General features: G+C 36.5%; 1 protein-coding gene across 1 annotated transcript in view; it reads right to left on the minus strand.

The window, feature by feature from the left end:
• Positions 1 to 185: 185 nt before the first annotated feature.
• Positions 186 to 14,600, minus strand: part of FBXO3 (F-box protein 3) — a 16,305-nt gene continuing 1,890 nt past the window's right edge. The window contains exons 2-10 of the mRNA XM_031553492.1: positions 13,730 to 13,893; positions 12,281 to 12,395; positions 8,097 to 8,301; positions 6,795 to 6,840; positions 4,498 to 4,582; positions 3,540 to 3,662; positions 2,980 to 3,095; positions 2,407 to 2,597; positions 186 to 1,152 (exon numbers count right to left, since the gene is read on the minus strand). Of these exons, the coding sequence (XP_031409352.1) occupies positions 1,027 to 1,152; positions 2,407 to 2,597; positions 2,980 to 3,095; positions 3,540 to 3,662; positions 4,498 to 4,582; positions 6,795 to 6,840; positions 8,097 to 8,301; positions 12,281 to 12,395; positions 13,730 to 13,748 (1,026 nt within the window). The 5' untranslated portion in view covers positions 13,749 to 13,893 and the 3' untranslated portion in view covers positions 186 to 1,026. The remainder of the gene's footprint in view (positions 1,153 to 2,406; positions 2,598 to 2,979; positions 3,096 to 3,539; positions 3,663 to 4,497; positions 4,583 to 6,794; positions 6,841 to 8,096; positions 8,302 to 12,280; positions 12,396 to 13,729; positions 13,894 to 14,600) is intronic.

Genomic DNA, 14,600 nt, shown 5'->3' on the forward strand with positions numbered 1-14,600 from the left:
AAGAACTTACTACAGCAAAACTAGTTACCAGTTTTGTCCAAGTCTTGTCAGAAGCATTCCCATATAGCACTTCAAAGCAAAGAAGGCAGTTAATTTGTTTATTAATGACAGTGGAAATGAAATAAAAGTGATAAAGCAAACAGATACTTATTTAAATATAAAGATTCTAGTCATCTGGTGTTCTGTCAGGCTCTTTTTTTTTTTTTTGGTGGGGGGATTCAGGAGGCATAGTTGCAAAAATCCACAGAGGATTTAGGAAAACATGATACTTTGACAGAAATTGTCAACTAGGGCAAAGTCTGAACAGCAAACATCATATAATGAAAAACTCAAAACATATTTACAAATTCATACTTCGTAGTCATTGAGAAATTTCTTTACCAAGTGGCAGACGATGTGTGTGTGCACTACATTCTGAAAAGGCATTATTCAATCAGAGTCACTTAGCATAAAATTAAGCAGAAAGACAGATTGTCTAAAAATAAGGCCAGTTTCGCTCCAAATTTATCTGACAATCAGAATTTTCTGGTGGTTCTACATTAATAAAAAGAGCGTAAGAGCACCTGATCTAACCCAAACAGGATATATCAACCAACCTGCAAACATCATTCCTAGCAGAAATTACCAACAGTAGAAACTCACGTGGACAATACACACCTCTTTTGCCTCCTTGTCTATTGCTAATTTCAAATGCTTGTATAAAAACAAATCCCCACACAATGGTTTAAAATTGAAACATATGATTATCTCAGACTATCACACTGTTTTGCACCCGGGAAAAAAGTGAACAAAATCCAAACACCTTTCTCTTTCTCTACTTCCCTCCTTCCCCCCCTTCCCCTGCACTTCCAAACCAGGAAAAAAAAAGAAAGAAGTTATACTCTGATGAATATTAGAGCTGGCACCAACATTCATGCTAGTTGCCCTGATGAGCAACAGAAAGTTCATTTACAATAGTCAGAAATATTTTTATGCACTAGCCCCAAAGAGTTCAGCTTCTGAAAACAGTTTTGGAAAAAAGTCCCATCAGGTATGATGTGGGCAGCGTCCAGAAGGTGCAGGAATGTCCATCACTCTACGGCGGTCCTCATATTCATCAGTGTCTGTGGAATCTTCGTCTTCATCCACTGCATACTTGTTATTATTTGTTTCCTAATACAAGGCACATTCATATTTAATTAAAATCTTGTATTTCAGCAACTTATAAGAAACCACAATTGTTTGTCCAGAAAAATTAGAAATCTATATTATCACATCAATTAACTGAGGTAGATACTGTGCCCATGTCTTAAAAAAAAAAACAACAAAAAAACAGTTACTTAAAATTATAAAGCTTAATTTACACTAGAGATCATTTTGTCAAACTATTTGATCTTCATCTCAATAAATTTCCATTAGCCTTAATTATTCCATATGTACAGCTATGTTGAATCAATCTGGAACGTTAGTTGTACCAGCTTCCTCGGTGGCTCATATTTTAATACAAGCAGTTTAAAAACAAAGGTTCATTACTACTTTTAAAAGTAGTGGTAGAGCAAAAGAGATAAAACCAAATGACTTTTACAGTCATGTACACTGTAACCTCTTCCACTCATAAAGGTAATCTAGAAATACCTTCCACTATAAGTACGACCTCTGCTGGCAATTTCTATTATAGCCACTGGTAACACGATTTTTCAAATAAACTTGGTCCTGTTTTTCCAAAGCAAAAGTAGAGGCCTATCCCTGAAGAAATACTCAACACTTGCACAAGATTTTAAGTTCTATCTGAACTAGTCACTAGAAAAGAGCTATGCAAGTCATACAATAAAGCTATCACATCTAAATGTTCTAAAACAATCAGAAAAATTAAAGTTAACTTGCAATCTCTAAACCGCAATGATAATTAACAGCAAGCTAAATATTTTTCTGATTTGCCAACTCATTAAGAGAGTTAGTCAAATGCACTTCAAGTGAAAACTGAATATCAGGAGGATCATTTTAAAAATTTTAAATTGGTAGTATTACATGTCAAAGCAACAAGGATACATGGCTTTACCGGTGTACAAACTGACTACCACAGTTTTCAGACTGACTTAGGCTTAAGTGTGTTATCAATCTGAATATTGTTCGGTGCTGCGAATTTTGCAACAGAAGTGTTTTCTTATCAATAAACACTCCAGAAGCTTAAAAAAGTTTGCATAATGGAAGCTGTCCAAGTATCAGACTGAGTGATACTTCCAGATTTTATGTTTTAAGTGAAATGGATCTCAGAGAGCGCTGATATTCAGGAAAAGCATTAAAACTGAAAAAAGTCATCATTGAAGTTTAGACACATAGTTACATTCTACTATTAAGATTAACACTCAATGAGAACAGGAGGTGAGAAGGAAAATCCAAGATAAGCACAACTGCATTTTTGCTTACCATTCGTGCTGTAGACACCTTGAATGTTGGACACACCATATGAAATCTGGGAATTGTAACATTAAAGAATTTTTCCTTGTAGTAGAGGCAGTGGAAGGTGTAATACCCCTCCATATATCCAGACGTTGTGGAGAAAGTAGTACAGCTGGTATATTCATAGACTCTCCCTGGGCTGATTATTGGAAACTCCCCTGTAGACAAGATGTTAGATCACAGTAAGAGCTGATGTATAACTGCATTTCAGCACTGCTAGAGCAGCAGCACTCTGTAACATTCAGGCAGATCATTTCAGATTCTAGTAGAGGCAGAAATTATACTCTAACTATTAGCATTAAAAAAAAACTGTTTGAAGAAAGATTGACTATCAAGATGTTAAAACTGCTTGCAAAACAACTTTAAAAGATGAAACAGATGGATGCATATTTCTTCCTTTCAAGCAATGAAATCGTGTTGACGCAAACCACATTACTACCATGTCACCGTAAAGAACAGCTAATATACACGTCATGAAACTTGCACTATTAAGCACCAAAACATTCTCCATTAGGTTTATAAAAGTAATCTTTTGCTTACCAACTACTCCAGGACCTTGAACTTCTTCTACATCACCTTTGGCATTTGTTATTCTCCAGTATCGACTGTCCAGCTGACAAGCCTTCTCAGGAAGGGCATCTTTGGACATTTCGATTCTAGAAGCCAAACAGCACATTTAATGATTATGTAACTACTTTCATACATTTTAAGACTTGGGCAGTCTTGGGGTATCTCTCAAAGCAGACTGAGGAAAAAAAAAAACCCAACAACTTACAGTAAGGTATACTGAATCAGTTGCCAGTATCCACCTGTATGTCTCTGCTCACTATCATTATTGCTCCCTTTCTGAGTTACTTGTAACTTTTTTACCTCACACATCACTGTATTTTACCAATTACCAACTTGACAGATGCCTTATGTACTTGACGAGATAACATTTAAATGGTTGTTTTTGAATTAAATACTGCATGCTGTGCACATTCAGACACATTCGATTAATTTCAGTAACTTTACACATTTATACACAGTATTCATAAAATTGATGACGTGAACTCCGCAACGGTCTTTCCTGGGGTGCTTTACGTTGTTGTTATTCTTACCTGATTCTGTAAGTGAAGAAATAATGCGGTGGATGTACAGAACTGAGTTCAGGTAGAAAAGATGTGGATACAGAAACAGTAATATCTCCTGTGGTAGCAACACATTCTTTATCATGCACATACCTACAAAAATGAAAACATTAAATCTGCAAATAGCTGTGCACGTTCAATGCAGAAAACTAAACGTGTGAAGTGATTAGTCAGTCATTACTAAGAACACTGCAGTGCTAGATTTAAAAGTAATTCTGAGTTTTTCATCTGGTAGTTAAGTTAATGACGAATGCAGTGTCTTCATTACATACACTTCCCAAATTCATACAGCTACATACCTCTTTCTAACTGCATTAATGCCTGCATTAAGCTAGGTATATAATTTCATCTGAAATCAATGAAGACACTTGTTATTAAGGATGTGCTCTTATGTTATTTATTCCACAAAAACCTAGCAAGTAAATTGACTTTCAGATCAAGAACTCGGGTTCTGTAGAACCCCAGTCTGACAAAACTAAGGCTCTTACTTAAACTTAGAAGAAATTATAAGTACATGACTATCTAAGCACTAGAACAAGTCCTGTTCGTTTACTTATTTAGTGCAGTGTTACTTTAAGAGATCAGTTCACTGGAACAATTGCTGTCTTAATAACTCAAAACAGCCCTGCAGCTGTAGCATAGCACATGCATTGTAAACAATAAGTAATATGGTGTTAACTAAGCTTCAAAACAACTTTTTTTCAAAATTCCAGTCCTATTTATATAAATTACAAACTCAAGTTTCTGGTAGGAAAAAAAACATATTTAAGCATTCTCTTTCAAAGCTGTATCTGCAATGTTTCATGCACTCCTTCCTCCCCCGGTATTAGCTTTTATATTTGATACCCATAACTACTTAGAAAGAGGTCTACATTCTAAAAGAAACATCGACATATTGCAGTGAGGCTTTAAGTCTTGGTCACATTACCTGAAGATCTGGTCTCTGATGATAGGATAACCACCAGTTACCACTTTGTTTACATAGGATGTAAACCATTCCAAGTAAGATGTACCTAGATGTCAAAGAGAAGTGTTTGTAAGGACAGGCAAGTTTACCACGAAGAACATTTCCATAAACAGTGTAAGGCAAATAGCTTAATTTTTAATATTTCACAATAAATTCTCAGACTTTCTTAGCTGAGTTAGCCAATATCCTAGTCCAGTCAACAAAGTAAGCTCATTTGGAGCGACCAACCTAGAACTAAGAGTACATACTCCAGAATGTCACAGCAATTGAAGAAAATCTTAGCTAAGTGTTTTGCAGTATAATCAGTTTTCAAATGCTGGTGTATCTCATCATGTTTTCCTTACTGTGACTCTTCTCCTATAATTTGAAAGAACACTAATTTAGTGGTGCATCCTACTTGTATAGCTCTTTCCAGCTAGTCCACCTACAAGAGGCACACAAGGCTGCTGGTGGATTTATGAACTTAGCTTTGATAGGCAAGTTTCCAAACTTATTCTAAGAAATCTGTTAAAAAGTTGCAGAATTTCCCTTTCTTTAAAACAGGCATAGATATACTCAGCACTCCTATCACAAGCCCATAAGAGCACTCAAAACAAGTTGGGATTTTCCTTAACATACAGCCATTGCTTGAGAAAAGGTTTTTCATATATCTACAGCCATTATTAAGGAACAGCTTGATTTCTAAGTGGACAGTCAAGCTGGCAAATTTAATTTTCAAAGAAATGAGTTTCATACAAGAGATACTGGCTCTATTTCTAGCCATAAATTTTCTAAGCATTATGATAAAGAGTTCAGCAGAAAAGTACACAGAGTTCTTCAATTATATGTCAATTTTACTCACACAAAGCCATATTTAAAGTAACTGAAATACTAAGAAATTGTTACCCTAACCTTCACTGAGCTGTTATCAAGTACTGATCACTCCTCTTAGATTACATGCACTTACCACTTCTTTTTAGTGAGAGCTACACGTACTGTCTTTTGAACTTATGGAAGTCTACGTTTATTATTCTCCTTTCTACCACTAATCCACAAAATGCAAACTCTTTATAAAGTAACTCTGAACAGAGAAAATAGACCAATTTACTCTGCAATGTTCAAGAAAATCTAGATGAATGCTGTATAAGCTTCCCCTTAACCCTGCAATATGCCAAGATGAATCTTTTCAGGCAAGTGCAATCAGTACATTTAAGTATGATGTCAGATCACCTTATCATTGATTCAGCTCCATAAAAGCAGCAAGCTCAAGAAACAATACAAATGCACTATAGAGTAGCTTTAAAGTATTAAATCATCCCCATGCAGAGAGAAGTAATCAAACTATTACTCTTGAGCTTTTGGTGCATTTTTCCTCTGATAATTCTAGGGCTCACAGTGCATTCTACTGTATGGTCTTTGTAAAACAGATTTCAGATTGTTTGTCAGACTGAAATTAGTTCATACTATCCATCAGTACATAGAAAGAACTCCTATAGTTAGAGTGGTGAAGAGTTTAACCACCTTCAACCCAAACCAGCAATGGTGTAAAATGATTTCTCCCTATTAATATTAAATACCCTGAGAAACATGAGGCTAAATTTTAAAATTAATATTGAAACTACTTAAAACACACCTGCTTTCCTATTGAGTGAAATTAACTTATACATAACCACAGTAACCAGACTCCAGTGAATTAAAAAAAAAACAACAAACCATGAAAACAGCATTTCAGTCAATGCACATGTCAGACAGATGATCACAATGGATTACCACATAACCAAACGCCTTTCTTCCCTTTTCTTTTCAACAAAGGAAATCGACAGAATCAAAATTCAGAAAGTCTTTTCTCTGCAGCCATGGTTATAGTAAATTAGATTTCACTAAAGCATACAAAATGTTTTGAACTTTTAGCACTGTTGTAAGAATACTGGGGGAAAAAAACAGAGTCCACTTGGATGTTATATTTACTAACCAACTACATTACACCCATGATGGCTAATTTACAGCCTTTGCTCATCTTGTTAGACAAGTTAGTACACTGTATAATTGGTACACAAGGCACAAGGAAGGACAAACTTTAATAGGAAAATCATTTCATGTAACCACTGACGCTTTAAAGCAGGTTAGTCTTAGAAGTACCAGACAAGATTTAGAACACTTGCTTTGTTCAAGTCAACTGCTCTGCAGTCTGATTTCATCTGACAAAAACTGATAGCTATTTCCTAAACAGTGCAATTAAAACTCTTTATTTTGAAGAATATTTTATTCTGAAGTATTACCTGTAATGAACATATCAATAGCAGATGGATTGCGAGCCATTTGGTCCTAAAACAGAAAGGAGGTTATAGATGTATTAGAAGGAAAGCATTAGACTTCCAAGTTTAAATTTTAAGATCTGAAATGTAACATAGGGAACACCTTCCCTATATCCACTAGGCCAATAATCTTGCTTCTTAATTCATGATTCTATCCCAGTCAGATTTTCAAATATGTAATAAAAAACACACACGCCTGTCCCTGAGACTGCTCAGCTGATAATTACACATACAGTTTTGGTAGTCCACTAAGGTTCATCAGATTCAAGGCATCATTAAAGAGAGTGAACAAAAGCACAGTAAAGTTGAAGTTGGAAGAGATCTCTGGAGGTTATCAGTCCAATTCCCTCATGCAAGAGCTAGAGCAGGTTACCCAGAATCATGTCCATTTGGGTTCTGACTGTCTCTAAGAACAAAGACTACAAAACCTCTGAGTAATCTGCTCCGGTGCTCAACCACACTCACAGTTAAGAGTTTTTTTGGCCTACGTTCAGATCAGGTTTCTTGTGTTTTGATTTATGCCCATTGCCTCTTCTCTGTCATTGGCTTCCCTGGGAAAGGTCATGCTCTGACTTCTTTATGGCCTGTTATCAACTATTTCTAAATACTGATAAAAACTTCAGAGCCTTCTTTTCTCCAGACTAAACAATCTCAGCTCCTTTACTATCATTCTCCTACCTGGAAAACGCAGGGCTATTCATAGATGACCCAAAACATAAGCAAGTAAGTAATGATTCAGGTTCCAATGCATTATCCAAAAGGTTTGAATACTTAATATAACACAAATGAGGATCTTAACATCCTTCAAGTAATGCATTATTAAAACATTCCCTACAGATCTCATTGCTATATGCTTTGAAAACATACAGCCAGGAATTCCACAGCAGGATGAAGATTTTTTTCTTCTTCACTCATCTTACTGTTGTGGTGGGGGTGGCTAAAGAGGGGGATATGTGAAGTATTTTTAGGTATAATATTTTTAAGCTTCAATAGCAACGATGATGCCTATCTTAAAATTTTACAACTATAAGAATGAAAAAAACCACTCAAATAATTGAGTCTATAAAGGATTTCTTCAAGACGAATTTGTTCTCTCATTGGAAAGTAAGTCTTCCTTAAAACCTAGAGGGTTTATTGTAGGAAGTGTACATTTATCACATCTGAGAGAGGAGATTCTGCTTATTTTCCATAGCAGAAAAGCTAAACAAACAGCTACTATCAACTGTCACAGATGTATATTCACAAGTATAAGCATATCCTTCTTACTGGACATTGATAGAAGATCTCGTATTTATTCCGTCCTTCCACGCTCTCCAGGGCCATGTACTGACTCAGGCCGGTATGAATGCAGAAGGTCAGAGGAAGACATTGTTTCAGACCTAGTCTCTGTTGAAAGCCTCCAGCAGCCGTGTCAATATCCAGCAAGTCTTCAGAGCGGTAGTGGTTGGACAGTGCCATACTTCCCATCAACCTTCAGAGAAGCAGAATGGATATAAACAGAAGATCTCACTCAAAATGCAAAGAAAGCTTTCAATCTAACAATGCTATATTAGAGCTATATTAAATCCAACAATAACAGTCAGAAGCAGAGACAAGTCTTAGTTCCCTGTAAAACTTAGAGGGAGGCTCGGTTGCTTTCACACTTTCTCGTACATTTTGTGTCCCTTAGAGAATCATCTTAAGCTGCTCAAGATTCCCATTCTGTCTGCAATTACTTCAAAGAAGCTGTAGACTACCTATTCATAGCTGGCACAATTTCTTACGTAGCTTAATGTAATAATAGCTGAAGAAATCTCACATTTTGTGCAAGTTAATTCCAATACTATCAAACATCCGTGATTTTTCAATTAGAATAACAAGCTGCTATAGTAACAGACATTCATCAAAACTATGAGCTAGGTGTTCTACGCTTTGGAGAAAAGGTTGATAAGTAAAGAAGGAAAACAACTATGAAGTCAGATTAAAATCTCTGTATAAAAACTAAGGCAGTCAGACACAAAGTCACACAAGGAAAGAATGAGAAAGCATCACATGACAAGACCATTATGCATCTAATTTTTCCTCTAGTTTTTTTTAAGCACATTACAAAAGATGGGAATTTTTCTGACAATATGAAAATGACTTTGAAGCCCACAAAAGGAGTCTCCTGAGATAGAAAATGAATACAGACACTTGAGGAAAAAAAAGGTGCTTTCAGATTAGTACATATAACAGATTTAAAATGAGGGTGAGCATCAGAATCTGAAGCTAACATTGATAAGAATGAAAGCTAGGGTGAAAATAAAAAAAGCAGCATGCATTCAATCTCATATATGTGCAGATAATGGAGAAATGATTAAAAGGGGTAAAGTAATTAAAGTAATCACCTACAAGAACACACACTTCAGCAGTGTGCCTAGCAAGAAGGGATGACTGCAGTTGACAAAGCCGAAGAAAAATGCACTGCAGATGAGTTTTTGTGTATGACGGGAAAGAGTTGGTAGGCTTCAGGCTTAGCCTGAGTGTTAGCAAGGTCACAAGCTTTAGAGAAAACTTTGCAGGGTTAAAATGAAAAGTGAACAATTTTAAATAGGACTTAAAATAAGTGGACAGGAGTTCTGTATGAGCCCTTCATTTCTGGTCCTTCTTACTAGCATTTTGGCTTCTGTGTTTGAGTCACATCATTAAGTCACATCATCTAGATTTTATTTGTTTAAAAATTCAGGCTCTCTAGAGGAAATATCCGAGCAAGTCAACATTGACATTTCTAGTAACGTCTCAACACATACATATGTTAAGTATGAACCAAATATGAGAGTACCTGACAATATTTTGTTAAGAATTACACTTTAATGCCTCCTTAATTTGGGTTACTTTACAGATTGATTTTAAAACTCAGCAAAATACAAGAATTCAATATATTCTTTCGAACAGGCTAACAGCAGGAGATTAATGAAAGCAGCGATTAGAGTAACAAATGCATTGCATATAAACATGTCTTTATGTAACTGATGTGGGACTCGGAGACATTTGGAAGGACAGCATCAAAAAAACATGAGAGATTCCTTTTATGAAACAGCAGGACGCATTAAAAGTTTACACATCAATGTACTATACATCATCAATTTGGAAAAAGGCCTGAAGTAATAGAGCTCACACAGTTATTGCATTTGTAAGAATACGACAGATTTGCAACAACAGCTTTCTCATATTATTTTTATTTTTTTTTCCTGTTTGGCAGAATGTGGCTGACATTCTCCCAAAGCTCTGAAACAGGAGATATCTTGCCCAAGGTTGGTTAGTGCAAGGAGTTGATCAAAATAATGAGAAAGCACTTAAATTCTAATGCAGTGTCAATGATTAACACAGGAATCACAAGGGAATTTGCACAAGAGAACTCCTAGAACAGGGAACAAACAAAACAACCAGTATCCACTCCAAAATCCACACTCCACATTTCACTTCTTTGTAGAGGTAGCTGTTACTTAATCACTAGAACTCCAAGGTCTATCTATCTGATCAAACTAGACCAGGCCACTGTTAACAACTGAGTAGTCTTGATACAGTAGTTAAGAAAATATTCCTAAGACTAAGACTGATTAGTCCTCCCATAACTAGTCTTTCAATAATGTCATTTAATAGGTTAATGTGGACTGAACTAGAACCTGTGTCAAGATTGCAGCACTAGAAGATAAGCTTCTTGACTTTCTAAACAACATTAATTTATTTTTCTCCTGTTCCCCAAAGAGCCACAACCTTCTCTTCTTCATCCAAGTAAACAAACTTGTAATCTACACCTCCCCACCCATACTCCCTTCTAATTTGCCTTTCACTAATGTTCTCAGATGCAAACTTTTGCACACACTAAGCTTTTGCTGGCATTATGAAAGCAGTGACTCAAGGCACAAGCTGCCACACGTCTGGATGATCTAAGTTGCTCCTACCTTGGGCAACGGGTTCCATTCCTCTCATCCTTCCATACGTAGCGTCGTTAAAATCCAGACAAAGACTCCCAAAGCACTTACGAGTGACTGGCACCCACATCTAGACCCAGTGTCCTCCATTTTTGGTCTAACATACCAATCCCACAAACTCACCAACTTTCGCCTCCTAGACCTGATCTTGCTGATATTCATGTCCCACTATGGAGCATGAATTGTGGGGTCAGCAAGCAAGCCTGCCCCAAAGTAACACTGTATCTTCTACTTGCAGTGTGACATCCTTTCTTATTCCAAGGTCCCAGTGTCAGAAATAATTGGTCCATCATTGGGATTTGTCAAGAAATGTTTAGGCTTGTACCCTCCCTTTGAGGGCACAGTAATAGACCATAGCCCACTGGCAGTTATCTGAACTGAAGGTCATGCCCTAATGCATGTGTCCCTTGCTGCCCCTCCACAGGCACACTGCTCATCAAGGCAGGGTGTAGTGGGAGTAAAAGAGCAGCAGGAAGAGCAGAACACACACAAGCTGCAGAGCTTCATTCTGATCACTTCCAAATGATCAAACATAGCAAGCACGGCGAGCCATATTTGCATTCAAAAATTTTTAGTCATCCATTGACCAACAATAATGTATCTGCAGTTACTAACTACCACGTTTTACTCTATCAGGTAACAGAAGGAAGCACTCTCAAAATGGAAAGAGCTATCTCATTTAAAATCTACAGAACTAGATAGGACACTACCTCTCCTCTGAAAAAAAAAAAAAAAGAAAAACCAATAACCCAAGTTTTTCCTGGAAGTCATCCTTATGTTTGCATAAAACCATTTCCCATATACCCACTGCACTTACAACACCAGAATTAGACGAAGCTGTGCCTGCTTTATCAGTGAAGGCAGGGCAACATGAAAGCACTGCTCAGTAGAGACACTGCAATGATTTGCCCTAGCTTTTTATCTTTTGCTAACACTAGCGTTTACACATCAAGTGCTGACCTGCTAAATCTTTTCATAATTGGAAGATACGAATCCATGTGCACTCACCTGCATGTTAACCTTGATGTAAAAGGAGTTTTTAATTGCTGATGTATCATCATAAAGTCTTCTACTTGGAAAATTTAATTTGCTAAATTGACGCTTAGATTCTACTGAGAATGACTACCTGGTTTGGAATATTATTCCTTAACTATTTTTAAAGAACAAAAGTTTACAAATCATGAAGACTGCAGTCTGAGTCTAGTTCACTTATGTAACACAAAGCAAAACTTCAGGAAAGCAGCATGCAGTGGTATGTTAACATTCTGAAGTTTCAGTTATTAGAAAAAAAAATAAAGGCAATCAAGAACAATTAGAAATCTACACTACATTTTCAGTTACTTCTGAGATTAGAACATGATCAACTGTACAATCAGTGTCAGCACAAGTGGTCCCTCAGTTACAATACTTTCAGTGGTTCATCTTTCCTAGTCAGCAGACATATGAACTTTTTAATACAGACAATTAACAACTTGGTAAGTAGTTGCTGTAGCTTACCCAGGAACAACTAGCTTCTGTCCATTATGAATACGGAACGAACACCGATAGTCATCAGGGAGTTTGCACCCGATCTGTGCTTCCACAGCATCTAAATCCTCTTCCTGCACACTCTCTGTATACAAAAAGAAACAGAGTATTGCGAGGCAGTGTTAGAGGGGGAATAAACAAGTACTGCTGCCAACACTCAAATTTAATGCTCCCTACTCCACCCACAATGTTCGTGTGCTGTTCCTGACACATGTGAATACTAGGATTTGCAGTAAGACCTTTTCTTTAAAATTTCATTTCACATAATTTCATCAGAGCAGCACGGCTAGCAATAAAGAGAAATTAGCCATATTCTAGACATAACAGCATGTTTTCAATTGTAAAGAGAATTTAATGCAGCCCCAGCATTACGATATATCTTCTTTTATGTTATTACAAAAGAAAATACAGGAATAGACATTTTAAAGTATTTTGAAACTTGTAATTCAGAGAAAGTGAACTGACAGACATACAAGCAAGGAAAATTAGGGATACAGTTGCGTAAAAGCATGGTTCCAAGCAAGTAGCCAGAATCACTGAAAATCAAGTATTTTGAATACAAAGTATGAAATTTGTAAGTATCTTGATCAAACAAACAACATTTAGTAACTACTGTATGCCAGGAGGCATAGAACTAGTACTACATACATTTGGAAAGAGGCTGATTACATTAACTTATTACTTAATACAGCACCAACCTTCATTCAGTGTAATCTCAACAGGCATGCTCTACACATAAAGTATTTACGAAGTGAAAATAAGCTCTCCTCCACAATATTGTTATTACCTGACAGTCAGGAAATATTATTTCAAGGGTTGCTTCTCTCAGTTTTCAATCCAACCATTAACAAAAAAAAAAACCCTTGGGCTACAGCACCATTCATCTTGTATTTGCAGCATCAAACATGTTGAGTGTAATTAGGAAATTTTCACATTCGATTAGCAACAGAAGGGCGCTGGGAATAACTATTCTTATACCCCCACATACACTCTAGAGGGGATTCTGTATGCTCAGTTATAGCAAGGCATCAGTCAACAGTTCACTGAAACAAAGTGTGTACTAATGGTACCATAAAGGTTTAAGTCTTGTTAAGAGCTCCTGCTAAAACTTCCCATCACTATTCAAGTACCGGAATTGTTCGATTCCAATCATTTTCTGTAGACAAAAGAAGCTTCTGATAGTAAAACAGTGGTAAGATTTTTCACTTCAATACTGCCTATGGATTACTAGCAACTTTGCAAGGACTAGACATGTGGTCTGACATACTTATTTACTGGAAGGGAGAGCACATCTCCTTCACTTGCAGGGCTCCAGTAACCAATGCACACATCTAAGACAAAAGCAGTATAAAACTAAATAATAGAAGTAATAATAAAAGTAGCATCCATCTACTAAAGCAAGCAGGTATCACACTGTACCTTTCAAAGAACCAATCATCCGAGGACACCGCTGTCCTAGGTATTTCTCTAGGTCATCCCAGGCTTTTTTCAGTGTAGCATAATACTGGATGTATCTTCCAAGATCAGAGTAGGTACTGATGAAGATAGCTTTCCAGCTCTGATTTCGTCGACTTTTTTCCTCACTAAGTAGACATGAAGAAAGAACTTTTAAACACCAGCCTAAATACTTTGACTTCGAAAACCAAGAAGCTAGTTTTTGTCATTTGGTAGAAACCACATGCCTAATATTAAGCCTGGAACACTTCTCAGTCACAAGAAGCTACACCAATCTAGTTAATTTTGACATCTATTGAACAGCAACTTGGAACAGATTTAGGATAAACTTTTGGTACTTAGTACCAGGGGAAAGTAGGGATACACTATTTCTTTAAGGGAAGAATATTGTCTAGAATTAAGTCTTAGAACTGTTAAATAGCTAAATCACTTTGTAGGCCTCTAAAAGTCTTATTTTTTGATCTACTGCATAGTCAAATAAAGGAATCATGAACTCCTCTATTTACCCAATAAAAAGGATTAAAGAGCAAACCTGATAGTTAAATAAGAATGCTGTATGCTGATCCAGAAAGCCAATTTCTGAAAGAATTACTGCATATTCAATTCTGCTCATGGGCACAACAGCAGATTATTCAAATTCTGGCTGCATAAAAATGCTGACTGACATCTGACACAGGATGCTTGCCTCCAAAAGTGTAGCAGCTCTTCCACTGTTGTGTAAGGATATATTCCAACTCCTGAGGTTCCAATAAGCATGCTGAATCTAAAAGTTTTAATACAGCTCCATACACCTGCATAATAATTTAGCAATTGAGATGCCTTCATATCAGCTTTA

Source organism: Meleagris gallopavo, chromosome 5 (assembly GCF_000146605.3).
Source record: "Meleagris gallopavo isolate NT-WF06-2002-E0010 breed Aviagen turkey brand Nicholas breeding stock chromosome 5, Turkey_5.1, whole genome shotgun sequence".
NCBI classification, from domain to species: domain Eukaryota; kingdom Metazoa; phylum Chordata; class Aves; order Galliformes; family Phasianidae; genus Meleagris; species Meleagris gallopavo.